The 20,162-nt window shown below is 39.5% G+C and overlaps 1 protein-coding gene across 5 annotated transcripts in view; it reads right to left on the bottom strand.

Moving 5' to 3' along the window:
• Window positions 1-20,162, bottom strand: part of LPIN2 (lipin 2) — a 67,309-nt gene that overhangs the window by 10,660 nt on the left and 36,487 nt on the right. For all 5 annotated transcript variants that reach the window (XM_034762714.1, XM_034762711.1, XM_034762713.1 and 2 more), the window contains exons 5-14: window positions 13,818-13,925; window positions 10,950-11,073; window positions 9,010-9,346; window positions 8,609-8,708; window positions 5,250-5,437; window positions 3,752-3,845; window positions 3,275-3,344; window positions 3,049-3,138; window positions 1,615-1,697; window positions 274-418 (exon numbers count right to left, since the gene is read on the bottom strand). In XM_034762714.1, coding sequence (XP_034618605.1) covers window positions 274-418; window positions 1,615-1,697; window positions 3,049-3,138; window positions 3,275-3,344; window positions 3,752-3,845; window positions 5,250-5,437; window positions 8,609-8,708; window positions 9,010-9,346; window positions 10,950-11,073; window positions 13,818-13,925 — 1,339 coding nt within the window. The remainder of the gene's footprint in view (window positions 1-273; window positions 419-1,614; window positions 1,698-3,048; window positions 3,139-3,274; window positions 3,345-3,751; window positions 3,846-5,249; window positions 5,438-8,608; window positions 8,709-9,009; window positions 9,347-10,949; window positions 11,074-13,817; window positions 13,926-20,162) is intronic.

The following is a 20,162-nucleotide window of genomic DNA, read 5'->3' as shown; positions in this document are numbered from 1 at the left end:
CTGGATGATTTTTCATCATAGCACAGAACTACACAGTCTTTTTTAAAAGACTGCAGCATTCCTAGATAGCACAAGAAAGCAGAGGTCCTTTAAATCCGGTTGTTCCTTGTCCAAAGTGCTAAATGTGGGACCCCATATAAGTGATTCTGGTCCTACTTTATTTTTATTAGAAACTTAAGTTCAATGGTTACTGTAGTAAGTTTAGTGAAAAACTCAATATGAAAAAAATAGAACACTTATCAGAGCTGCAACATGCAAAAATATACCACTTACTATTTGGTCTGAAGACAGTCTAAGTGACTTCTTATAAGAGATAGCGTTCCCATGGTTTGGATGTTCCACTGGGACAGAATCTATTTTTAGGGATTCTTTCAGCTCTTGTGACTCTTCATCACTAGAAGAATCATCTTCTGTCAGCCTAATAGGACATCAACCAAAATAAAAGTAAGCTGCAGAAAAATTTTTGTATTGGCTTAAAACTCATGTCTTCTCATATGTGTAAGACCAATTATAAGTATCAAGATTTTCTGCTTGTATCAAGGATTTGCCATTGGCCTTGAGAAATTAGCCCTTGAGGTGTACAGATTTAATCTATGGATAGAATGTGTATTTTGGAAAAAAAAAAATTTAAAAAATGCCCACACCATCTTAATCTGGCTAAGCCACACTATGATGATAAACTCAACTACAGATTAGTGAGGTTTGCAGTTAGCATGTGTCAAACCAGGGCTAGTGTATGCTAGTAGGGTTGGGAAGAGAAGTCTTGTAACATCTTGGTATTGGTGAAGCCTTGAAACAATGCTATTTACATTGGAGCTGACTATGGTTGGGTAGGGACATGAGACCTGTTTGTCACTACTGCTGTGCTATTGAACTAGTTACAACACAGATGAAGAGGGATATTGGACAGTACTTTATAATAATTCTTAATGACAGCTCTCTGAGAACCCAAGTTTAAAGGTGGGCTAATAAATTACACAATTTAGTGGCTAACCTCTAAAGATTACCTTGTATGTTTTTATTTCTTTGCCAATTAATCTAAAGTTTCAGGATTTAAAATAATTGGAGTTACATTTAAGTTTCTTGGGGTATTCTTACCACCATAGCACACTTATATACTTTCTTAAACCTTACTCTCATCCCTTCTAAAATCTTGGAAGAGAGGCAAGGGGAATAAAACATTATGGGGACTTATTTTAACAGCAAGCACTAGACAGAAGTAAGTTTTGTGCTTGTTACTACTAGTCCTCAACTATTTCTTGGGTGACTGACTCATTACATTCAATACTATTTTTATTGTTTTGATTCTTGTAGGTTACCAAAAAAAGGGGGCATATTGTGCAAATCCACCAATGAACATTAGGATTTTATTATAAGAAACCAACAGACACCATACACCTACATATTCTCATATGATTTAAGGAGTTAGTATGCATAGCTAGTGCCTAAACTGTTTACTTCCACACAGTTTCTTGCGGAAGTGTTGGCCAAAACTATCTGTTTTTGTTTAGTAGCTCAGAGGAAACGTTTCTTCCCACAGTAAATCCCCCATTGAATTCTTCAAAAATCATGACACTATTGAGTCTGCAAAGGAATCTTCAGACAGGAACGCACCTGCTATTAACTTGTTCTTTTGTAGTTGCTGGCAGGTCATTTGTTCTTTGTGCCTCAGACTTCCCCTCCTTTGCCTCTGGTGGCTAAGACAGCACAAGAATCAAGAACATACCAACATTTTAGGCATCCACACTGACAAGAACTAATTTAAATTTCAGACATAACCAAATAGCTATCATAGAAACAGTAAATTTGCTACTCTATCTGTATGAGATACTCAAACTTGCTCATTATGGGGACTACTTCATAAGAGATCCTTTCATAGTTCATTTCTCCTCAAAATATTTAATTTTGTAGGAAAAATAGGAAGGACTCTGCAGACCAGATACTAATTAATGTAAATAATGCTCTAATCAGGCACTTTTTGGTGCAACATCTATGGTCAAAATCTTGCAACCAAGTTGCTTATGACAGTCTTAAAAAAGAAAAAGAATAAAATCAGTACAAGACTAGTGTTTAGTGGTCTTGATCCTAGCAGGCAAATATTCCTATAATAGAAATTGCTATTAAAATTTACAGCCTTTTCAGTAGCACTTAAGAGATCATGAATGGGCTTGGAGACAGCCATCTTTAGAAGAAGTGGACCTTTCCAAGCTTGGTGTTGTAGCATGTGTGCAGGAGAGTATGATGGAAATTGGCACTGCTACTGACCATTTTGTGGCAATCAAGGCTCTCAATCCAACATCTTTTAGAAACATTAAATTCACTAAAAATAAACTCTAAAAAGTGTTTAAGTTAAAGAAACGCATGTTCAAAGTATTGGAAGAAAGCTTAAATCAACCTAAAATAGCTAGTCAATATGAGAGTACTGTAATTATGTAAGGGGCAGACTGACAGAACACTGTGCCCATTTTTCTATTTACCTTTTATTTGCACAAAAGTTCCCAAAATACACTGCAGCTTCTTTGAAAAGTAGTTTTAAAGACAATTGATGGTTTACAGTGAGGACTGCCTGAAATAAAGGCTATGTCTACATGCCCCAGCAGTGGGAACTACTGGGTGTGAACTACAGCATGCTGTGCTGTAACTCCCTCATGTGGATGCTGGCATGAACTAAAAAGGTACCCAGCATCACAAACTAGATAATTTAATTTCTGCCAACAGCATCTACACAGTGGATTTACAGTGTAGCATGCTAGCACATGCTGCAATTCACATCCCTATAGTCCAAACTGCAGGGCATTTAAACAAGCCCCAAGATCCTTCAATCCAAATTTGTTGTGTTTAGTTGGTAATGTTACTAGTGATATTTCAGTCTCTAAAACTCAAAAGCAATTTAAATAGTTACATAATATTGATGAATAATTGAACATGCAGTTTATAGCACTGACTGCCAAAGATCTGACCAGCACATGTCTGATTCAGTTAAGAGCAAAATTTCACATCTGATTTTGATTCACATAACCATTAAAAGATAAAATAGGCTTCAATTACTTGTTTAGCCATGCTGTCCCTCTTGCGCCAGAACCACCATCTTCCAGATTTCTTGGGCATCTTGTCTTTAACCCAAGACTCTACTGTAGCCTGAAAATGTTTAGTTTAGTTAATTTGTGTGTATATACACATACACACATATATACATACACAAAAATATTAAAATTCTAGTTCTGTATTACTATACATACAAGTTGCATTGAAGTACAAGTTTGTGTTAGTTTACCTTAGGCAAACTTTTCTGGAACACCTGCAAGCTGAGAATCATGGGTGCAGCCAATGCCCAATTATAGTACCTGGTTTAAGGAGATAGTCTTGATGAGAAGCTACAATAAGGACTGAATTCAGTAGAAATAACGGATTAGTGTGCAACATACTCTTTGCTTGGTAAAAATAAAGTTTGATTTTTGTTGTAGGCTGCTCATAAAACATGCAACTAATGTTTGCTTCAGGCCAAATAGTTTTCCTAATGCACATTGTTTACTGTTAGTGACAAATACTGCAAGATCTCGCTTTAGAAGATGCAAATCTGACTTTAACCTGCAATTCAAAGGCATGTTGCATGAGCAAAAGATCACAAATACAAAATACATATGGAAATACAAGTTAGAACTGGAACTGAAAGATATAGTACCTTTAAAATGTATTACTAAAAAAAGAAAGCTATAGGACATGTAAACATTTTATAGTAATGGGAAATTACCTGTTGTAAATCCTTATCACTAGATTAGGATTGTCTATGAGTCCTGGATTTTCGGCAAATTCATTGTAAGTAATAATATGTTCCATGAATTTTTCTGCAATACAAAGACATTTTATCAATTCAGTTAAACATTAACTATTTTTGCCTCCTCTTTTTGAGATTGTATACAAGACAACAGACTTACTAAAGGCAAACTAATAAATCCTTTTCCTTGAGCTTTCAATTACCTTTGCTGACTTGCTAACATCAGCCAAAAGAGATGCTGAAAATGGTCCACATCATAGGTGAAAAACGTGAAAGCTCCCATGAACATTTCCTCAATTGCAGAAGGGCCTCACCTTCTAGACCCCCACTCCACCAATCACAGTAACGAGAAGTAAAGTAGTACAAGAGGGAAGTGAGACTGATTTACTTTTTATTTTTAAAAAGAAAATGTAAGCGTATCAAATCATGAAATCTAAACATTGACCTACGAGTAACCATTATTTTGTGAGTGCCAATAAGTACCCATTACTGATAACAGACTTTGGCAGCAACTATGCAGTTTTACAGAAATACAGTGTTACTGAGTTAAGTCCCCCCCCCCCCCCCCAGCGCACTAACACCCCCTCCACCCCCAGCCCTGCATGAGGAAGATTTTTGTTAAATGTAGCTTTTTATAACTCAAGTCTGATTTTTATACCTTATACTAAGATATACATTCAAAATGTGTATCGATCTTGGACTTTATAAAAAAAATTAAGCTCCCTTTGACCGCCGGAAAGGAATATTATGGCAAAACTTGAATATCGAATAAAACAGATGCTAACACTTAAATACCCCATTATGTTCAGGAAATAAGTGACATTTAAGGAGAAAACAGTAAGAAGCATGTATGGTTAACTTTCACTTTCTACAGAGTATGAATAATCGAACAGGAAAGTCTAGAGACAAAACCAATGTGACTTGAAAAGATCAGGATAAGGAAATATTTTGTGATTCATCTTCCTTTCTAAAGCAGGATAGTCTAAGATGATGACATTTGCCATCCTTCCTCTTGCTGAGTAAGAGATTAAAAAGGAAGTCTATCATGCAATGGGATACAAACACAATTTTAAAGCTTTATACAATGGCAAAGCAAGCAACGCAGAGGGAGCCAGTACCAAAGGTGGTCAGACATTTCACATATGGTGCAGCAGAAGGAGAGAAATAGCTGTGAGGAAGATAGGAGTTTTTCTTGTCTAGTTTTGGACTGATCCCCCCATATTATGAATGCACATCATCTATCCTTTGCAAATGTTTGAGAGTTTTATACTGTATATATGATTCCACAGTAGTCGATTTACTCAAAGCATATAAAATACAAGGATGTTTTCGGCTCTCTCATGCTTCCAAAATTAAAAACTAAAAGCTTCATATGGCAGTCTTCTAAAATAAGAGTACTAACAATCGGAAGTAACTTCGTTAGGCTGTACTCAATTCACATTTCTGGCTTAATTTGACTTAGTTTCTTACATACCTTTAGAGATCTCTCCATTTTCACTTAGACCTCCACAGACAGAAAGCGTGACATCAGGCAAGTCCATAGCAGAATCAGACATGCACTCTGTGCCACTGTCAGCAGCAGCACTTCCCACGGACTGTGGTGACTGGGAACCAGAGAGGGTATCCGACTCAGTCCACTGTCTGGAACTTGGATCAGAATCACTAAAGGAAAGGAGTTCACATTTTGTGTATCTAATTCTCTTGCACATACATATGTATGTATTTTAAGTTATATGCAACCACAGTATTACGTGCAGCACATGATACAAAACACAGTCCCAGCACTACATATTCTTGTATTTCAAATTTATTTTGTTACAAAATTAAAGATTTGTTCTACAATCGCCAAATTTTCTTTTCTGAAAAAGGAAATCTGAGTATCTGTGCACTCAGATGTTCACAGAAGGTATTTTCTCTCACTAACATTTCCTTTCATCTCAGGACTGAATATTAAAATGGAATGTCAGCGGCTCTACCATTACTGACATATTCTTTGTGATAGGAACTTGTTTTGTAATGATCCAGACCAAACCATCAGGCTCTAATAAATAGAGATTATTTGTCCAATGGTCTGAAAACTGAATAGGTACATGGACCTAAAGATCAGTAATTAAATATCTTTTTAAAAAAAAAAAAAAAAAAAAAAAAAGTTAAACTCTTGATAATGCTGAAATAACTACTTTAAGCTCATGATACTAGAAGTGGTTTCTTGACAAGGGAACTAACACAGATTTACATTTGTATTTCCAGTGTTAGAATGTTAAGTTTTGATTTTATGAAGGCCTCAGTGCCACTCCAACACTTTGTAAAAATCAGGAGGAGTTTAGATAATTTGTGTATCCTAGAGCTGGTCCATACTAACCCCCCAGTTCGAACTAAGATACGCAACTTCAGCTACGTGAATAACGTAGCTGAAGTCGAAGTACCTTAGTTCGAACTACAAGGTACTTACTGCGGGTCCACACGCAGCAGGCAGGCTCCCCCGTCGACTCCGCGTACTCCTCTCGCGGAGCAGGAGTACCGGTGTCGACGGCGAGCACTTCCAGGATCGATTTATCGCGTCTAGACAAGACTCGATAAATCGATCCCAGAAAATCGATTGCTTACCGCCGAACCCGGAGGTAAGTATAGACGTACCCCTAGATTATGGTTGATACAGTTTAAGACTGGCAACTGCTTAGCACAGGAAGGGAAGAATTTTGTTAAGAGTTTTGTTCTTTTGCAGCTCCCAACTGCAGCTCATTTGGTTAGCAGGCTTTTTGTAAGTGATACTACAGAAAGTAGAGTCTTGAGGCAAAGACAAACGAACTAATTCTTGTTTCTTCAAAAGACGATTGCTGTGCTGCTATGCTCAGAGTTGTCTTCTTTCACTAACTCCCTTTTAAGCAAATTAAAACCTTGATTATCCAGGTTCACTAATCTATAACCCTATTAACGCTCCTGTTCCCTGGAGCGTTGGAAAAGAGCAAGGATCAACATCATTGGAGAAATGGTTCTCTCAAGACCAACTCAATGGAGCTCGTCCTGTTCCCTCACTTCTTCCAAACCAGCCGCTTCCCCACATGAAGGAACGCTACAGTTGGAGGAAGAGGCTTCAGTCCTGCTCCCAAGAACTGCTGCAGTCCTATTTGCCCCACCCCACCCCCCATCCTGATCCCCCCTCCCACCATTTTCTCTCAGCCAGTTCCCAAGCTACAGAGAAGTTCTGAGCTCAACAGAGCTCAGGAGCAACTCTTCAGCTACAGAGGCATCTTGCAGGAAAAGAAAAGCGGCGGGAGAATGAGGAGCAGGACAGGATTACTGGCTCTCCTATGGCTACTAACCCTAAACCACAACTTCTAAATTTTGGTCATGCATAGATCCTTTGCAGTTTTCGAGCCAGCTGGGAAAGGAGGAGCAGACCAGCAGTCTAAAAATCTGTGCTCAAGTTAGTGTTCAGGTCCAAAGCCTGCTAGCTGGCTCCCCCAGTTATCTGAAGGATTTGGATGCCCCTGAAACCTTCAAATAATCCATGCTTGGCTATAGCAAAATACTGTTTTAATAAACATTATTTTCGTTAGCCTTTATTAAACTTTATTATACTGTGGAATACAGTCTCTAAGCAAACAACTGAGTGAATCAATTATACTGGACAAAATACATGAGAAAACGCTGCACTGATGACAATCCTGCCTTTGACAAGGGGATAGACTAGATCAGCTTTTCCATAACACCCCATGTTACCACAGAAAAGTGTCAGGATCCCTCAACATCTAGCTATAAAGAAAAGAAAGGTGGTAGCAACCCCATGAATCCTGTTTGTGATATCCCGGAGGTCATAACCCACAGGCTGATAACGTGCAAGCTTGACGGAAGAAGCCCCCAGTACTGGGCCATGATTCCATGATTCTGATGGCACAATTGCACCCCACCATAATTTTGAACTCCATCAATTTTGACAAAATTGTAAGTTTGCCCCCAGTATTCCCTCAAGCTCACATGATCAGATCCAATTTAAGAGAACAGGCATTATAGTACACAAGTTTCCTCCACCAGTTCTACATGCCACTATTTGCACTACTCATTGCCAAATTTCTCTGCAGAAATTGGTACAAAGCACCCCTGATCATATGGGATGCAACCCTGAGGCTAACAGTTAAATTCATTAAAAGAGTAAAACTGTTAGATATATCATATTTCACCTTTTCTACTGCTACTGATTCTCTCTGAAATGAAGCAGATATATTAGATGCTTTATGACCGTTTGTAAAGCCTGTAGAATTTAGATGTTTCCTTTTAAAGGTCTTCTTGGAAAGACATACTGGAGAGTATCTTAGCAGTTAAAACATTTTAACTACATAGAATATGAAAAAGGGTTAACTCAGTTACATACGTTTTCTTACAAAATAACTCTCAGTTTATATAGCAACACTAAAGATACACATTTCACTCCATGAAAACAGTGATGCCAGTTACATGGGAAAACACATTAGCACTAAGACAAATCACTGGGAATAATACTGCCTCCCAAAATAGCTATATAGTTTAAAGTTTCCCACAAGGCCCCAGCACTTTCTCGGTTCAATTGGGATAGAAATACCACAATAGCAATCTTTCACATCATATTTCATTGTCTCTCCTTCTTGCCAAAATCAGAAGCAGAGAGATATACAGAACAAGTTCAATATTGATTTATCCTATTATATACTATAAAAGCTCAAAAGACAGGCTTGGATTTTGAACAAGGATTGGCTCAGTTCTTTTATCTCAATTGGCTCACCCACTCCTAAAACTAACAGATAAATTATTTTGCAATATAAGCCTTGCCATATTAGAACACTAACTCCAAGCTACCTTTTGGGAAAGTAGAGTGCGGCAACTTCAGGTTCCAAAGCCTTCAAGTCATCCAAGTAAATATCATGAGGCCCCTGGTGTTGGCTTCGCTTGTGCGCCCCTGTTGATTGTCATAACAATTAGATGGTTTGAGATTAATACATGTATTAAATACAGTGCTGTGGGAGGCACGGTTTTCTGCACTTTGAACATTGTTCATATAGGAATCTAACAGGAATGCCTGCAGGTTAGTTGGCCTGTAGTCTGTGAAGTTTTCTGGTTGCTTTTTTAAAATTAAAAATGTTAGTTGTATTTAAATCTCAAAATTGAAAGTGTAAAGCTACAGTTTTGGGATAACTTCATCAAATTTCACAGAACCCTCTGTGGGAATGTACCAGTTCTTTTAAATACAAAATGAATACCTTTCTTTTTTGAAGGAGAGTCAATTTTTGCTGGTGGTTTTGCTTCTGAAGGACTATCTGCTAATGGGCTGGGGAGATGATCAGCATCTAATGTAGATGATTCTTGAGGGATCTCCAGCAGAGGTTCTATGACTGCAGACGCAAGAGAATCTTTAACCTCTATTTGCTTAAACAGGGGATGAGTTCTTGGCTCAGGTTTCAGTACCGTACAGACAGAATCTTTCACCAAAAAATCATCTTCAACTTCATCAGAGCTGAGAATGACCCTAAAATGAGTCTTTTCTGATGGGGTAATGGTAGCTGTTCTAGGATGCTCCAATTTGTCCTTCTTGCTTATCTGAAAAGAAGAAAGATCTCGTTCGCATGTACTTTCATGCAATATGTCATTTATTTTATTCAGCTCTGAACATTAGCTAACAAGTGCTTATAGTAATTATGCCAGAGATACTACTTTTCAAACCAAAGAAGTCAAAAGCCTGCTGGATTAATGTACCTTTTAGCAACTTCACATGCAGTCTCATTAATAAAGTCCCAGCAATGCCAACCACATAGGAACTTGTTTACCAGTTTCAGAGTATAAAAATCTGTCCATGTTTCTATATTCTAAGCTCTTCCACAATTCAAGTTCTTCCTGAAGGCCCACCTCTACCATGTGCCTACAGGAAGCTTCCTGACTGACAAGCTTGAAGAGTAATATGTGAATATTTGTCGTCATTTTAATTTATGTTTTATACTTGCACTTTTTGTGTTTACACATACTGTATATATGTTAAATAAGTAGAGGGCAGGAGACATGATGTATCTAGATTGTGAACTCAGGCCAGGGACTGGGCCTTTTTCTCTTAGGAAAGCACCTAGCACACTGTGGTGCTACCATAAATGCCTGGCTAAGACACCATTTAGCATATAAAAACGAGGAAACCTATTCAATCTCCCTTGTCACTGGTGAGGAATGTATGAGTAATTAGCACAACCTGAATTCACGACGCTGTATTAAAACAGACCTCATTAAAACCAGCTCTCCATTTTGAATGTGATTAGGTCACTTTTGAAGAATTGCACTGACAAATCTAGATAGGTTTTTGACACATTCAAACTAACCCTGACTTTTCAACTGATGATGATAGATCATTGCTTATAGTCAAAATGTCTCCTCTCAATAATACCGCAATTTTTAAAAATAATATTCATGTACAGCCTTTTTCCAAAAGGACTGTTGTATGAATGGGCCCAGTGAACTTCACTAAGGCTCTGCATCAAAACGGCGGTCCACTCACCCAGAGCTGTCTATGGGTTTAGGGCCTAAATTTCATCATCTCTCGAGGGTACAGAGAAGGTGCTACATTATACTTCCCTGCCTCAGTTTGGACAACAGTGGATTTATGTCAGGCTTCTACCGGGGAAGGCCAGGAGCACTTATAAAGGGGGCTGTCTAAGAATGTACAGATCCAGCAAGTTTCTTCACCTGTCCTATTCAGGACCTCTTCTATGTGGGGCTGCATTTGGTAGCTAAAAGTCCACAACGTGAGGGTGAGCAGCCATCAAGTTCCCTATATTAGAATTTGCACACGATTCCCCTGGAATGAGTCTGGTCCTATCTTTTACAAAAAAGGTTACTAGATTTGATCATTCCTGTTGCATCTAATGCATCATTTAAAAATTATCTTCTGTTTCTAGCAGCAAATTAGAGAGCTACAGATTTTTACTCTAAAAATCATTCTGGAAGATTTTTTGCAGCCCTGCTTTTGAAATCAATAAAAAGCCTTCAGCTTAGCCAGCCACAAGAGGGTGCTGTTTTCATGTTATTTCAGTTGAATTATTTACAATTGCTCAGTTTTCCTCAATAGTCTAATGTGAAATCTAGAGTTTTAAGGAAGACAAAATTCAGTCACATTAAAAGTCCCAGACAGTATATAAAATTCATCTGTAAATAACTTTACCTTAGTAGATTCTGGGAATCCTCCCCATGTCCACTCCATATGAGATTCAGCTCTAAGCAAGCTCTCTGCAGGTTTCACTTCTAGCTCTGAATCACTTTTAGGACAGACTGGGTCTGAGAAAGGGCTATCAAAGTAAACACAGAAAACTACAGTATTTAAAATGCATTTGTTGTGCAGCTACTTTTGTTAGCCTTCCCTAGTTTAACACAGGTTCAATTATTCAACAACAGGGCAAAAAGCCCAGTTGGGTTTTCAGACCAAGAAATTAGGTTAAAACGAAAATCACATTCAGGGGCTTACATACTGATCACACTAAACAGATTTCTTCATTGTACTTGAAGTGTTCTCAGTATAATTCCCCCACAATTTTCTCTCTCTCTGTTTTTTTTTTTTTTAAGTTAGATGATTTAGCTGCCATCATGAGACAGATGTACTTCCTCCTGTTAATTTAGAATATGTTTTAAATTCCCATGTTCCAGACAAGAGACAGCATTCCAGTTTGCAAAGCCTGAAAAGTTTCATCCATTACTAAAGTCTTATTACTGCAAATTAAGTTAAATAGATGGTTACATTCCAATATACAACAGCATACAGCAGTACACCCCACCCCCATCAGGGTTGAGTGGGGACAAAACTAGTAGAGCATATGATCAAATCAGGGAAAATATTGTGTGTTTACTTGAAAGTTTCCTTAGAATAATGAGGTTCAGATACATTACAATAGTATTTCAGCCTGCTTGCAGCTTGGAGACAGAACCACACCCCTCAATTACTGATGATAGGAGAATATCTACTAATTTTTGAAAACTGGACCCCTCCTGCCGCCCCAGACCCTATCCCACCTCTTCCCCCAAGCTCCCACCCCCTCTTGCTCCTCTGCCCCCTCCCACTTCCTCATCACTTGATCCTCTCCACTTTCCTCTCCCACCCAGCTGGGCTTCTGCTCTGGGGCTGGGACAGGAACTGTAACCTGACACGGAGCCTGCTGCCTGCCCATGAAATGCAGGCAAAAGGTGGCCCTGGCTGAGGCGGGGCTAGTGTGGGTTGATAACTTAGCGCCACTTGCCCCGGCCCATGGTGACTGGACACTGCCAGGTCCCCTTTTCAACTGAACTTTCAATTGAAAGCCAGACACCTGGCAACCCTAAGAATGCCCTGCCCCTTGAATTTGCCTTCAATTGAGACAACTTTGACAGTCAGGATAATTCAATTCTACTTTCCTAAATTACAATATGGGTACTGTTCTAAATAGCAAAATGCCTAGGACCTTGTGAGGCTGGAATAAGGATGGTTACTTGAAGGAAGCATTTATTCTTGGGATTTACAGAAAATTTTCTTTTCTTGAATATGCTAATAACATATTACAGAAACTTGACGTTTTGCTTGAACATTCATACACCCACAGTGAGTTCCTCTAGGAGGGCCTTTAAGCCCTGTTTCATCGGTTTAATGTGCTAGTTAAACATTGGTCTTTGCTACTGATTGACTTTTTAGGGTGCACGAGATTATCGCAGAACCGGAGGAGGGATGATGGTTTATTCATGAAAACCCTTCAGACATTAACTATCATGACAAGAACAAGTTTGCTATCCACGGAAGGAACAGTGCTCAGATACTTCAATGAAACACTGTACTCCAACTGATGGATTCTGTATTGCACTATAAAGAACCGGAACAAGCTGGAGGCTTGTTCCTCTTGACTGTATACTTTAACACTTGAAAAGCTCAAAGCTCCTTTTGTAAGGCAAAGAGTAGGAGCCAAGTCTTCCTTCTCCTTCCCCAACAGCCACCCCCTTTGAATACGTCAACTGGAATAATTAATTGAATCAAAAGCACACCCAAAGCTTTGCCCAAATACTTTAAAAGGTCAAAACTCCATCTTTTTAAGAGGCCATGAATCCCACTGGCAAATGCAGTTAAATTCTTGTTTCCACCACCACCCTTGAAACTAGAATTAGTATTAATAATGTGGCCACCTGCCCTGACAGTTTTTTAAATTGGCTAAAGGATCCCTCAGCCACCAACATTGCTCTCTATCCCCAAAATTGGTAGATCGCCTCATGCACTAGAGAGGAAGGATGATTTTATGGTTAAGGAACTGGACTAGGAAACAGAAGACTTATTCAGCCCCCAGCTTTACCCCAGACTTGCTGTGTGATCTTGTGCAAGTAACGTAGTCTCTCTCAATTCCACATCTGTACAATGGGGAAAATATTCCTCTACCTCACAGCTGTGTTGCGAAGATAAATTCATTAATTCTTATGAAGAGCACAGATACCATAGCAATGAACGCCAAATACCTGTTAAGGCTAAAGCTCCAAAAACCTGGAGATTTTATGCAAATATAACTGGCTGCTCCTCTGCTCTGGACTGGGAGTTTGTCTAGAGTTTGTGGTCCTGTTTTAATTTGAGTAATTTGTCATTTAACTCAACTTAACAAAAGTTAGTACAAATGTTAGCCTAGGCACTTCACAAATGTTTACTCTGTGACACACACATTTGTGGCTGACCTTAGGTTGAGTGCTTGGGAATCTGCCCTCTTCCTGTAATTTATTAGGTGTGAATAAAATGATCAGCTACAGTTTTATTTTTTCCCTGGTGAACTTTAAGAGCAGCTTTTGTTCATTCAGAAAGGATGATACAAGTACAACAGTTTTGGGGTTTTTTTTTTAACAAATGTAAATTTACACATAAATTGTGCACAGTCTTTGAGCCCGTGCTAAGTTTCAAATTCAGTCCTGGATGCCACAGATGTTGAGCACCCTTCTTTATGTAGTTTTATTGGTCAGAAGAAGTTACAGAGGTGGTGCATTACATAACATAAGAGTACAAAATCATACAGAAAGATGACACCATAAAATGACCTACTTCTCCAAAGGGGACCAGTCTCCATCAGATAAAGGGTAATGATCCTTGGAGTGATAAATCAAAGGCTCTTTCTGCTCTTCACTCTTTGGTGAAGAATTTGAGGATCCTCTGTGGAGACAAAAGAACCATTTTTGTTTTAAGTGAGTCAATGACAGATCTCCATTGGCAACTTACCTAGTGGAACTGAATTATTTTTACCAGAAATCTTAGGTCAAAAAGAGAAAGGAAGAGACTGATAGTTGAGAGATAACTAAAGAAAGAGCAATAGTTCATCATCGGAGGTGCTGCTTTCTTGCCTACACAGCCATTTTTAATACCCGTAATAAAGATCCTAGCAAAGTTTAAAAATTACCCCCACCACATATTTAACTAAACAATTTAGTGTTAATCTAAAGATCTCACAAACATATACCAAGTGATGCCATCCTCCACAAGCTTGCTGTTTAGTATGTAAGCAAAAACTGAAATTGGGGAAAAATTCAAGCACAATGTTGATGATCCTCACCAAAAGCCTCCAAAAATCTATTAATTTAGAAAACTACAACAAAGGAATGCCCAAAATAGATTTGACACTGTATTCTTTGAATATTAGCCTAGTTTGTGGATAATGCAGTAAAAAAAAAAAAAAAAAAAAAAGTTATTGGTAAGTCTCATAGGACCTAGAAGTTAGCCAGACTAACACTGGATACTACTATTAGTTGCCTCAAGTACATTTTTGAGCAGAGGATGTAACTGGGTTAATTTCCCAACACCAGGCCCAACTGTGATTAGCTGAAGAGCGCTAATGAGATCAAAGCACATGGTACTATGACTAGGCTAATCACTGCATTTAATTTATAGAAGCCCCTTTCAAATATTTGTATTTATAAACATTCAGAGCTTTGTAATTGAACAAGTGTACTGAATATGATAATTATTCTTAGAAATAAATAACTTGTTCTGAAACCAGTTTATTCTCTCCCCTCGTCTATCCCCTCCCTTCCCCCCACCCTGCCAAATCCAAACACTAAAGCAAGGACACTAGGCCATGAGGACAAGTCTGGCATATGATTATTTAAAAAGCAATTTGATTTAACAGCTGTAAGTTTAATATGCAAAAACAAAAATTGATTCTCCATCAGCGAAATGGCCATACTGGTTTTGTACAACATTTCTTAAAGAATTCCAGTGCATGTTCTCAGTCCAAAAGAGAGATCCAAAATCTAGGTATAGCCTATGAAAATTTATACGGCCCCCTCTAGATTCCATGCACCACAATGATTTTTCCACTCATTTGCACACCTCTTTCAGTCAAAATGGAGAAGAGTTCCTAGTTAGTGGGTGATAACACTGGAACATATTATGATGAAAATGTATTTTTCCCACTTATTAACATAAGCAAGTATTTGTTGTTTCACTTACAATATTTACTGCTTACGAGAGGTGCTAAATTAACAGCCTTAATGACAAGAGGTATATTGGTGGTGACAATATGCTTCCTCACACTGCTCATGCGTGCATCCAGTGTTGAAGACCCCAGAAAATGAGACTGTTTTTTCCTACACATACACAAAAACACTGGGAATACTAACAAGACTTACAGGTAGTGCCATTTGTGAGGGTAGTTAGTGCCAAGTGGAATCTATTCACAGGAACTAGGCAAACAATCAACTCATTTCACATAAGGCACTGAACCATCAGATGAACAACAACTTTCAGTCCTCAGTGACCAAGACGATATTTGGTCTGGGAATCTTTAATATGGAAGTCTCTAGGAACCTGGTCCAAAGCCCAGTGAAGTCAATGGAAAAAACCTCAGTCACTTCAATGAGCCTTGGATCATGCCCTAACAGCACCACCCTCAGTTATCTATTTTGCAATATTCACCAGCTGCCATTTCTTTCCCTCCCTCATCTATTTTATATATGTCCTAAGTAAATATGTTTATTTTAATCTGCTATAAAGTGTAATAATTTGACTTACAAAATGTTTTTAAACCAATATCTCAATGTATTGCATACAAATATGCTCAGATAGTCAAAGAAAAGAAAACCTATAAATTGGCTGTTAAAGCACAACATCCCAGTTTGGAGCCACACAAAACAGTCAAAAGCACAATGTGTCTAAATGGTAAAAGATACGTAGATGCTAGATACACAACATCCTCTATTTCTGCTTCATACATTACAATTTCAGTAATTGGCTGTTGGCAATAACTTAGCTAAGTAAGGCACTTTTGAGAACATATGTATACAATATACCACCGCATTTAGAGAATAAAATGATATTTGTGATAAGTTACATGAGTAACTGGAAGCAGATTTTTCTGATGAACTGAGAGAGTTCCTTTCCACTTCACAAGAAATTGATAAAATGTTCCTTCCTGGTGCCTGCTGCTGTACTTTTGACCTTTCTATTGGAAACACTTGTCTGGCTTTTCTGGTGTTAATGTTATTTTTAAATCTGAGCAGAGACTCCTTATTAGTATTTTATATATATTCAGAAAATACCTTGGCACTTAAGTTTATTTGGAATATACCTACCGATATTTTGGTGTATATATATATTTCTGTAACTTCATTCCAAAAAAACTTAAGTGCCAAGGTATTTTCTGAATTTCATGTCCATTATAGAATATCTGCTAACATGCAGATACACTTTTGAGTAGTCTTCGCATCCCCACTGAATATGAAAGCAAAGCCTCTCAACATTTCATCAGAGTTAATTGTACAACCATGATTTTAGATGGATAGAAAACTGAATTCATGCCTACTGTATGGCTTTTACTTCCTACTTTGTTAGAGCATGGGAACAGACACAAAGGATATAAATACGAGATCTACAATTATAGAGCTAGGTCATCAAAACCATCTCAACATTTTGGGTCTCCTGGAGTTCAGAGCCGAATTTTATTACATATCGATGGTTATGCTGTGATGCAGAAGACCAAAGACCAAGTAGATTTAGCAGGCAGTTAGTACTGAACTAGAGTATTTTTATAGCAGCCCTCTTGTGTTATTCCACTTAGCTTTATCCTGTTGTAAATGCATTTACAACAAAATTCTGGCTTTATTAACAATTTTTTTTGTCTCTACTGTATTTTTCAAAGGACTTAGATAACTAAAGATAGCCTTTTCATACTCTAGAGCCCTACAACCAGTCACAATTTTGATTAAACCAGCTGCTTCAGCCCAACTTACAAACTCTTAGCCTCTCCTCCAATCAAGTAATTTGAGATACATTTTGAATTATCAACAATGATTCCCGAAAGCAACTGTTTGAAGGTATGCAGCAGTCAGTTCCCAAAAGGCCACTACAGGTTTAAGGTTCCTAGAACTTTAGTACGTTTAATGTATTTTAACCTAATGCAAAGAAAAACAGGGAAAGGGAGGTCTACTTACAGGTAAAATTTGCTTTCTGCATTTGTAATGGAGATTTTTTTTCATATGCCTCTGCAACATGAGGCACAGGTCACTTGCTGGTTTGAACCAGAGTAAACGATGCCGTTCTCTGTAACTTGAAGTCTTTAAATCAAGATTTGAGGACATCAGTAACTCAGCCAGAGGTTACAGGTCTATTATAGGAGAGCGGGTGGGTGAGATTCTGTGGTGAGATATGTAGGAGGTCAGACTAGACGATCATAATGGCCCCTTCTGGCCTTGAAGTTTATGTCTATGTTTAGGAACACAAGATTCTTTTCAGCCACCTTCTCTTCCTACACTGACATTCACTTCCTCATCCTATTAGAGACCTTCCTCCTGCTCACAACCAACTATCAGCTCTGCTTCAATGAACAATTTGTATGGCTCCTATGTTTTCAAGCTGGGTATTTATTCTTTCAGGTCCCAGAGCAGGTCTCCTAACATAAACACAGTCAAATACTGAATATAACCATTTCACAGTGTGGTAATGAACTAGTTCAATCCAGGAAACAATCTCCCCCTCCTGCTGTTAAACAATCAGAGGCCTTGCCTCTAAATTTAAAGTGGCATATAGTGTATGTACATGGCAGTGAAAACCTCCACTGTGGGGGAGGAAGTGGGAAATGGCTCTAGCAGTAGGAAATTGCTAGAGCCTTTTCCTGCTGCCTCCCCACTACCAGAGCCTTTCTCCACTGAAAGAACAGGAGTACTTGTGGCACCTTAGAGACTAACAAATTTATTAGAGCATAAGCTTTCGTGGGCTACTACACATGTTTCACTCTATATGCATCTGAAGAAGTGGGTTGTAGCCCACGAAAGCTTATGCTCTAATAAATTTGTTAGTCTCTAAGGTGCCACAAGTACTCCTGTTCTTTTTGAGGATACAGACTAACACGGCTGCTAGCCTGAAACCTTTCTCCACTGAGCGAGTCTTTCACTACAGCAAGGAAAGGCTCTGGTAATGGGACACTACGCTGCTAAAAAACAGCAGTGTAGATGTGGGAGGCACTGCTTGAGTGTGTAGAGAGCCATGTAAGGTATGCACCCTGGGGGTTCAGGTAAGTCTCTACACTACTTGCTTAAGCAGTGCATCACCATCTACACTGCTATTTATACCCTTTCTAGGTGAGCATGCAGTGTCTACACACTTCCACAAGTGTGGACTTACAGAATCGACTTCTACAGGAAACTGCTGCTAGCTTATGTTGTGCCCATAATATAAAGGGTAGGATAGAAAATAAACAGGTTTAATTTTTTTTGATGGGCTTTAAGCCAGTATACAGCTCCAGTCATTTTTATATTCCAGATGTCAAATTGAATTCTACTGAAATTTACTGATGCCGCTAGCTTAGGATCCCAGCCCCAGACATGCCGTTTCTACGAGGCTCTGCATTCCATTCTAGGTGCGGCCGCCGCCACCACCACTACCCCACCACTGACCGCGGACTCTGAGGATGGGATATTGTCGACGGCCGCTTCCTCGGAGATGTTAGCGGATGGGGAAGATGAGGAAGGTGAGGAGGAGGACCAGGCAGTTGACAGCGCTTACAACGCTGATTTCCCAGACAGCCAGGATCTCTTCATCACCCTCACAGAGATCCCCTACCAACCGCCCCCCGGCGTTAACCTGGACCCTGAATCAGGGGAAGGATCAGTCGGTAAGTGTTTTAAACATGTAAACATTTATTTTGAACAGAACAGGAATATTATCAATGGGTTTTTCATGATTTGTTTGCGCTAGGCGCTTATCGTTTTAGTCCTTGGCAGTGCAACTACTGCAAAAGAATCTAACAATATCCGGTTTATCATGATTAGTTTGCCCTAGGCGCTCAAATTTTAGTCCTTGCCAGTGCAGCTACTGGAATAGAAGGTCTATATGTATGGGGATAGAGCTGAAATCCTCATGGGACATCTCCACGAAGCTCTCCTGGACGTAATTGGAAAACCTTTGCATGAGGTTCCTGGGGAAAACGGCCTTATTGTGTCCTCCATAGTAGGAAACTTTTCCTCGCCAGGCTATCATCAAGTACTGTGAGATCATTGCCTTGCAGAGCATGGCGGCATACGGCCCTAGTTTTTGCTGGCTTTCACGCAGCATGCATTCTTTGTCCGTCTCCGCAATTCTCAGCGGAGTGATATCGCTCATGGTGACCTGCTTAGAATTAGGGGAATGTTACTATTGGGACTGCTTGCCTATTCCTTTACAGAACTCTCACCAGCGGTTTACAGCCACGCGGTGGAGGCGGGAGAGGGGCAGCATACAGGGATCTTTCCCGGGGACAGCCGCGAGGGGGTGGGAAAGGGGCAGAGTTCATGCTTGCAGGATTGCCAGCAGCAGGAACTGGCCAACGATAGGAGCATTGCCTTTAACTTGAAAGGAGGGCATAGCTATAATTTAAGTTTTAAGCAGCCAAAAGTCTATGGCTTACCATGTCAGCCTGCTACCCGAATTCCACTGTCCTGCCCCGGTTGTCTGATCTCCACTGCAAGACCCCACGCACTGAATGCGAAGGCCGAAAATTCGACCTTGTCCTGAGTGCGCATGTGATAGGTGCTGTGCATGGTCTTGTTCACAGAGAAAGACTATGTTCATTGTTCACCAAAAATTATCTTTGTGAGGAATTCACTCCCTTTTTCCCATCCCACAGCTGCGAATGTCTCCCAACCTACCCTGCCATCTCCCTCGCAGAGGCTGGCGCAGATTAGGCGTAGAAAGAAAAGGACACGGGACGACATGTTCTCAGAACTTATGGGCTGCTCCCGAGCCGAGTCGGCACAGCAGACCCAGTGGAGGGAGAACATGTCGCAATACCAGCGAGCACACAGCGAACGGGAGGAGAGGTGGCGGCAGGAAGACCAGCAGGCGACTCAAACGCTGCTTGGACTAATGAGGGAGCAAATGGACACGCTCCGGCGCCTTGTGGATGTTCTGCAGGAACAGAGG

The sequence above is a fragment of the Trachemys scripta genome, chromosome 2 (genome assembly GCF_013100865.1).
Source record: "Trachemys scripta elegans isolate TJP31775 chromosome 2, CAS_Tse_1.0, whole genome shotgun sequence".
Taxonomy (NCBI): domain Eukaryota; kingdom Metazoa; phylum Chordata; order Testudines; family Emydidae; genus Trachemys; species Trachemys scripta.
Note: the sequence above shows the minus strand (reverse complement) of the source record. Positions and strands in the feature narration are given on the sequence as shown.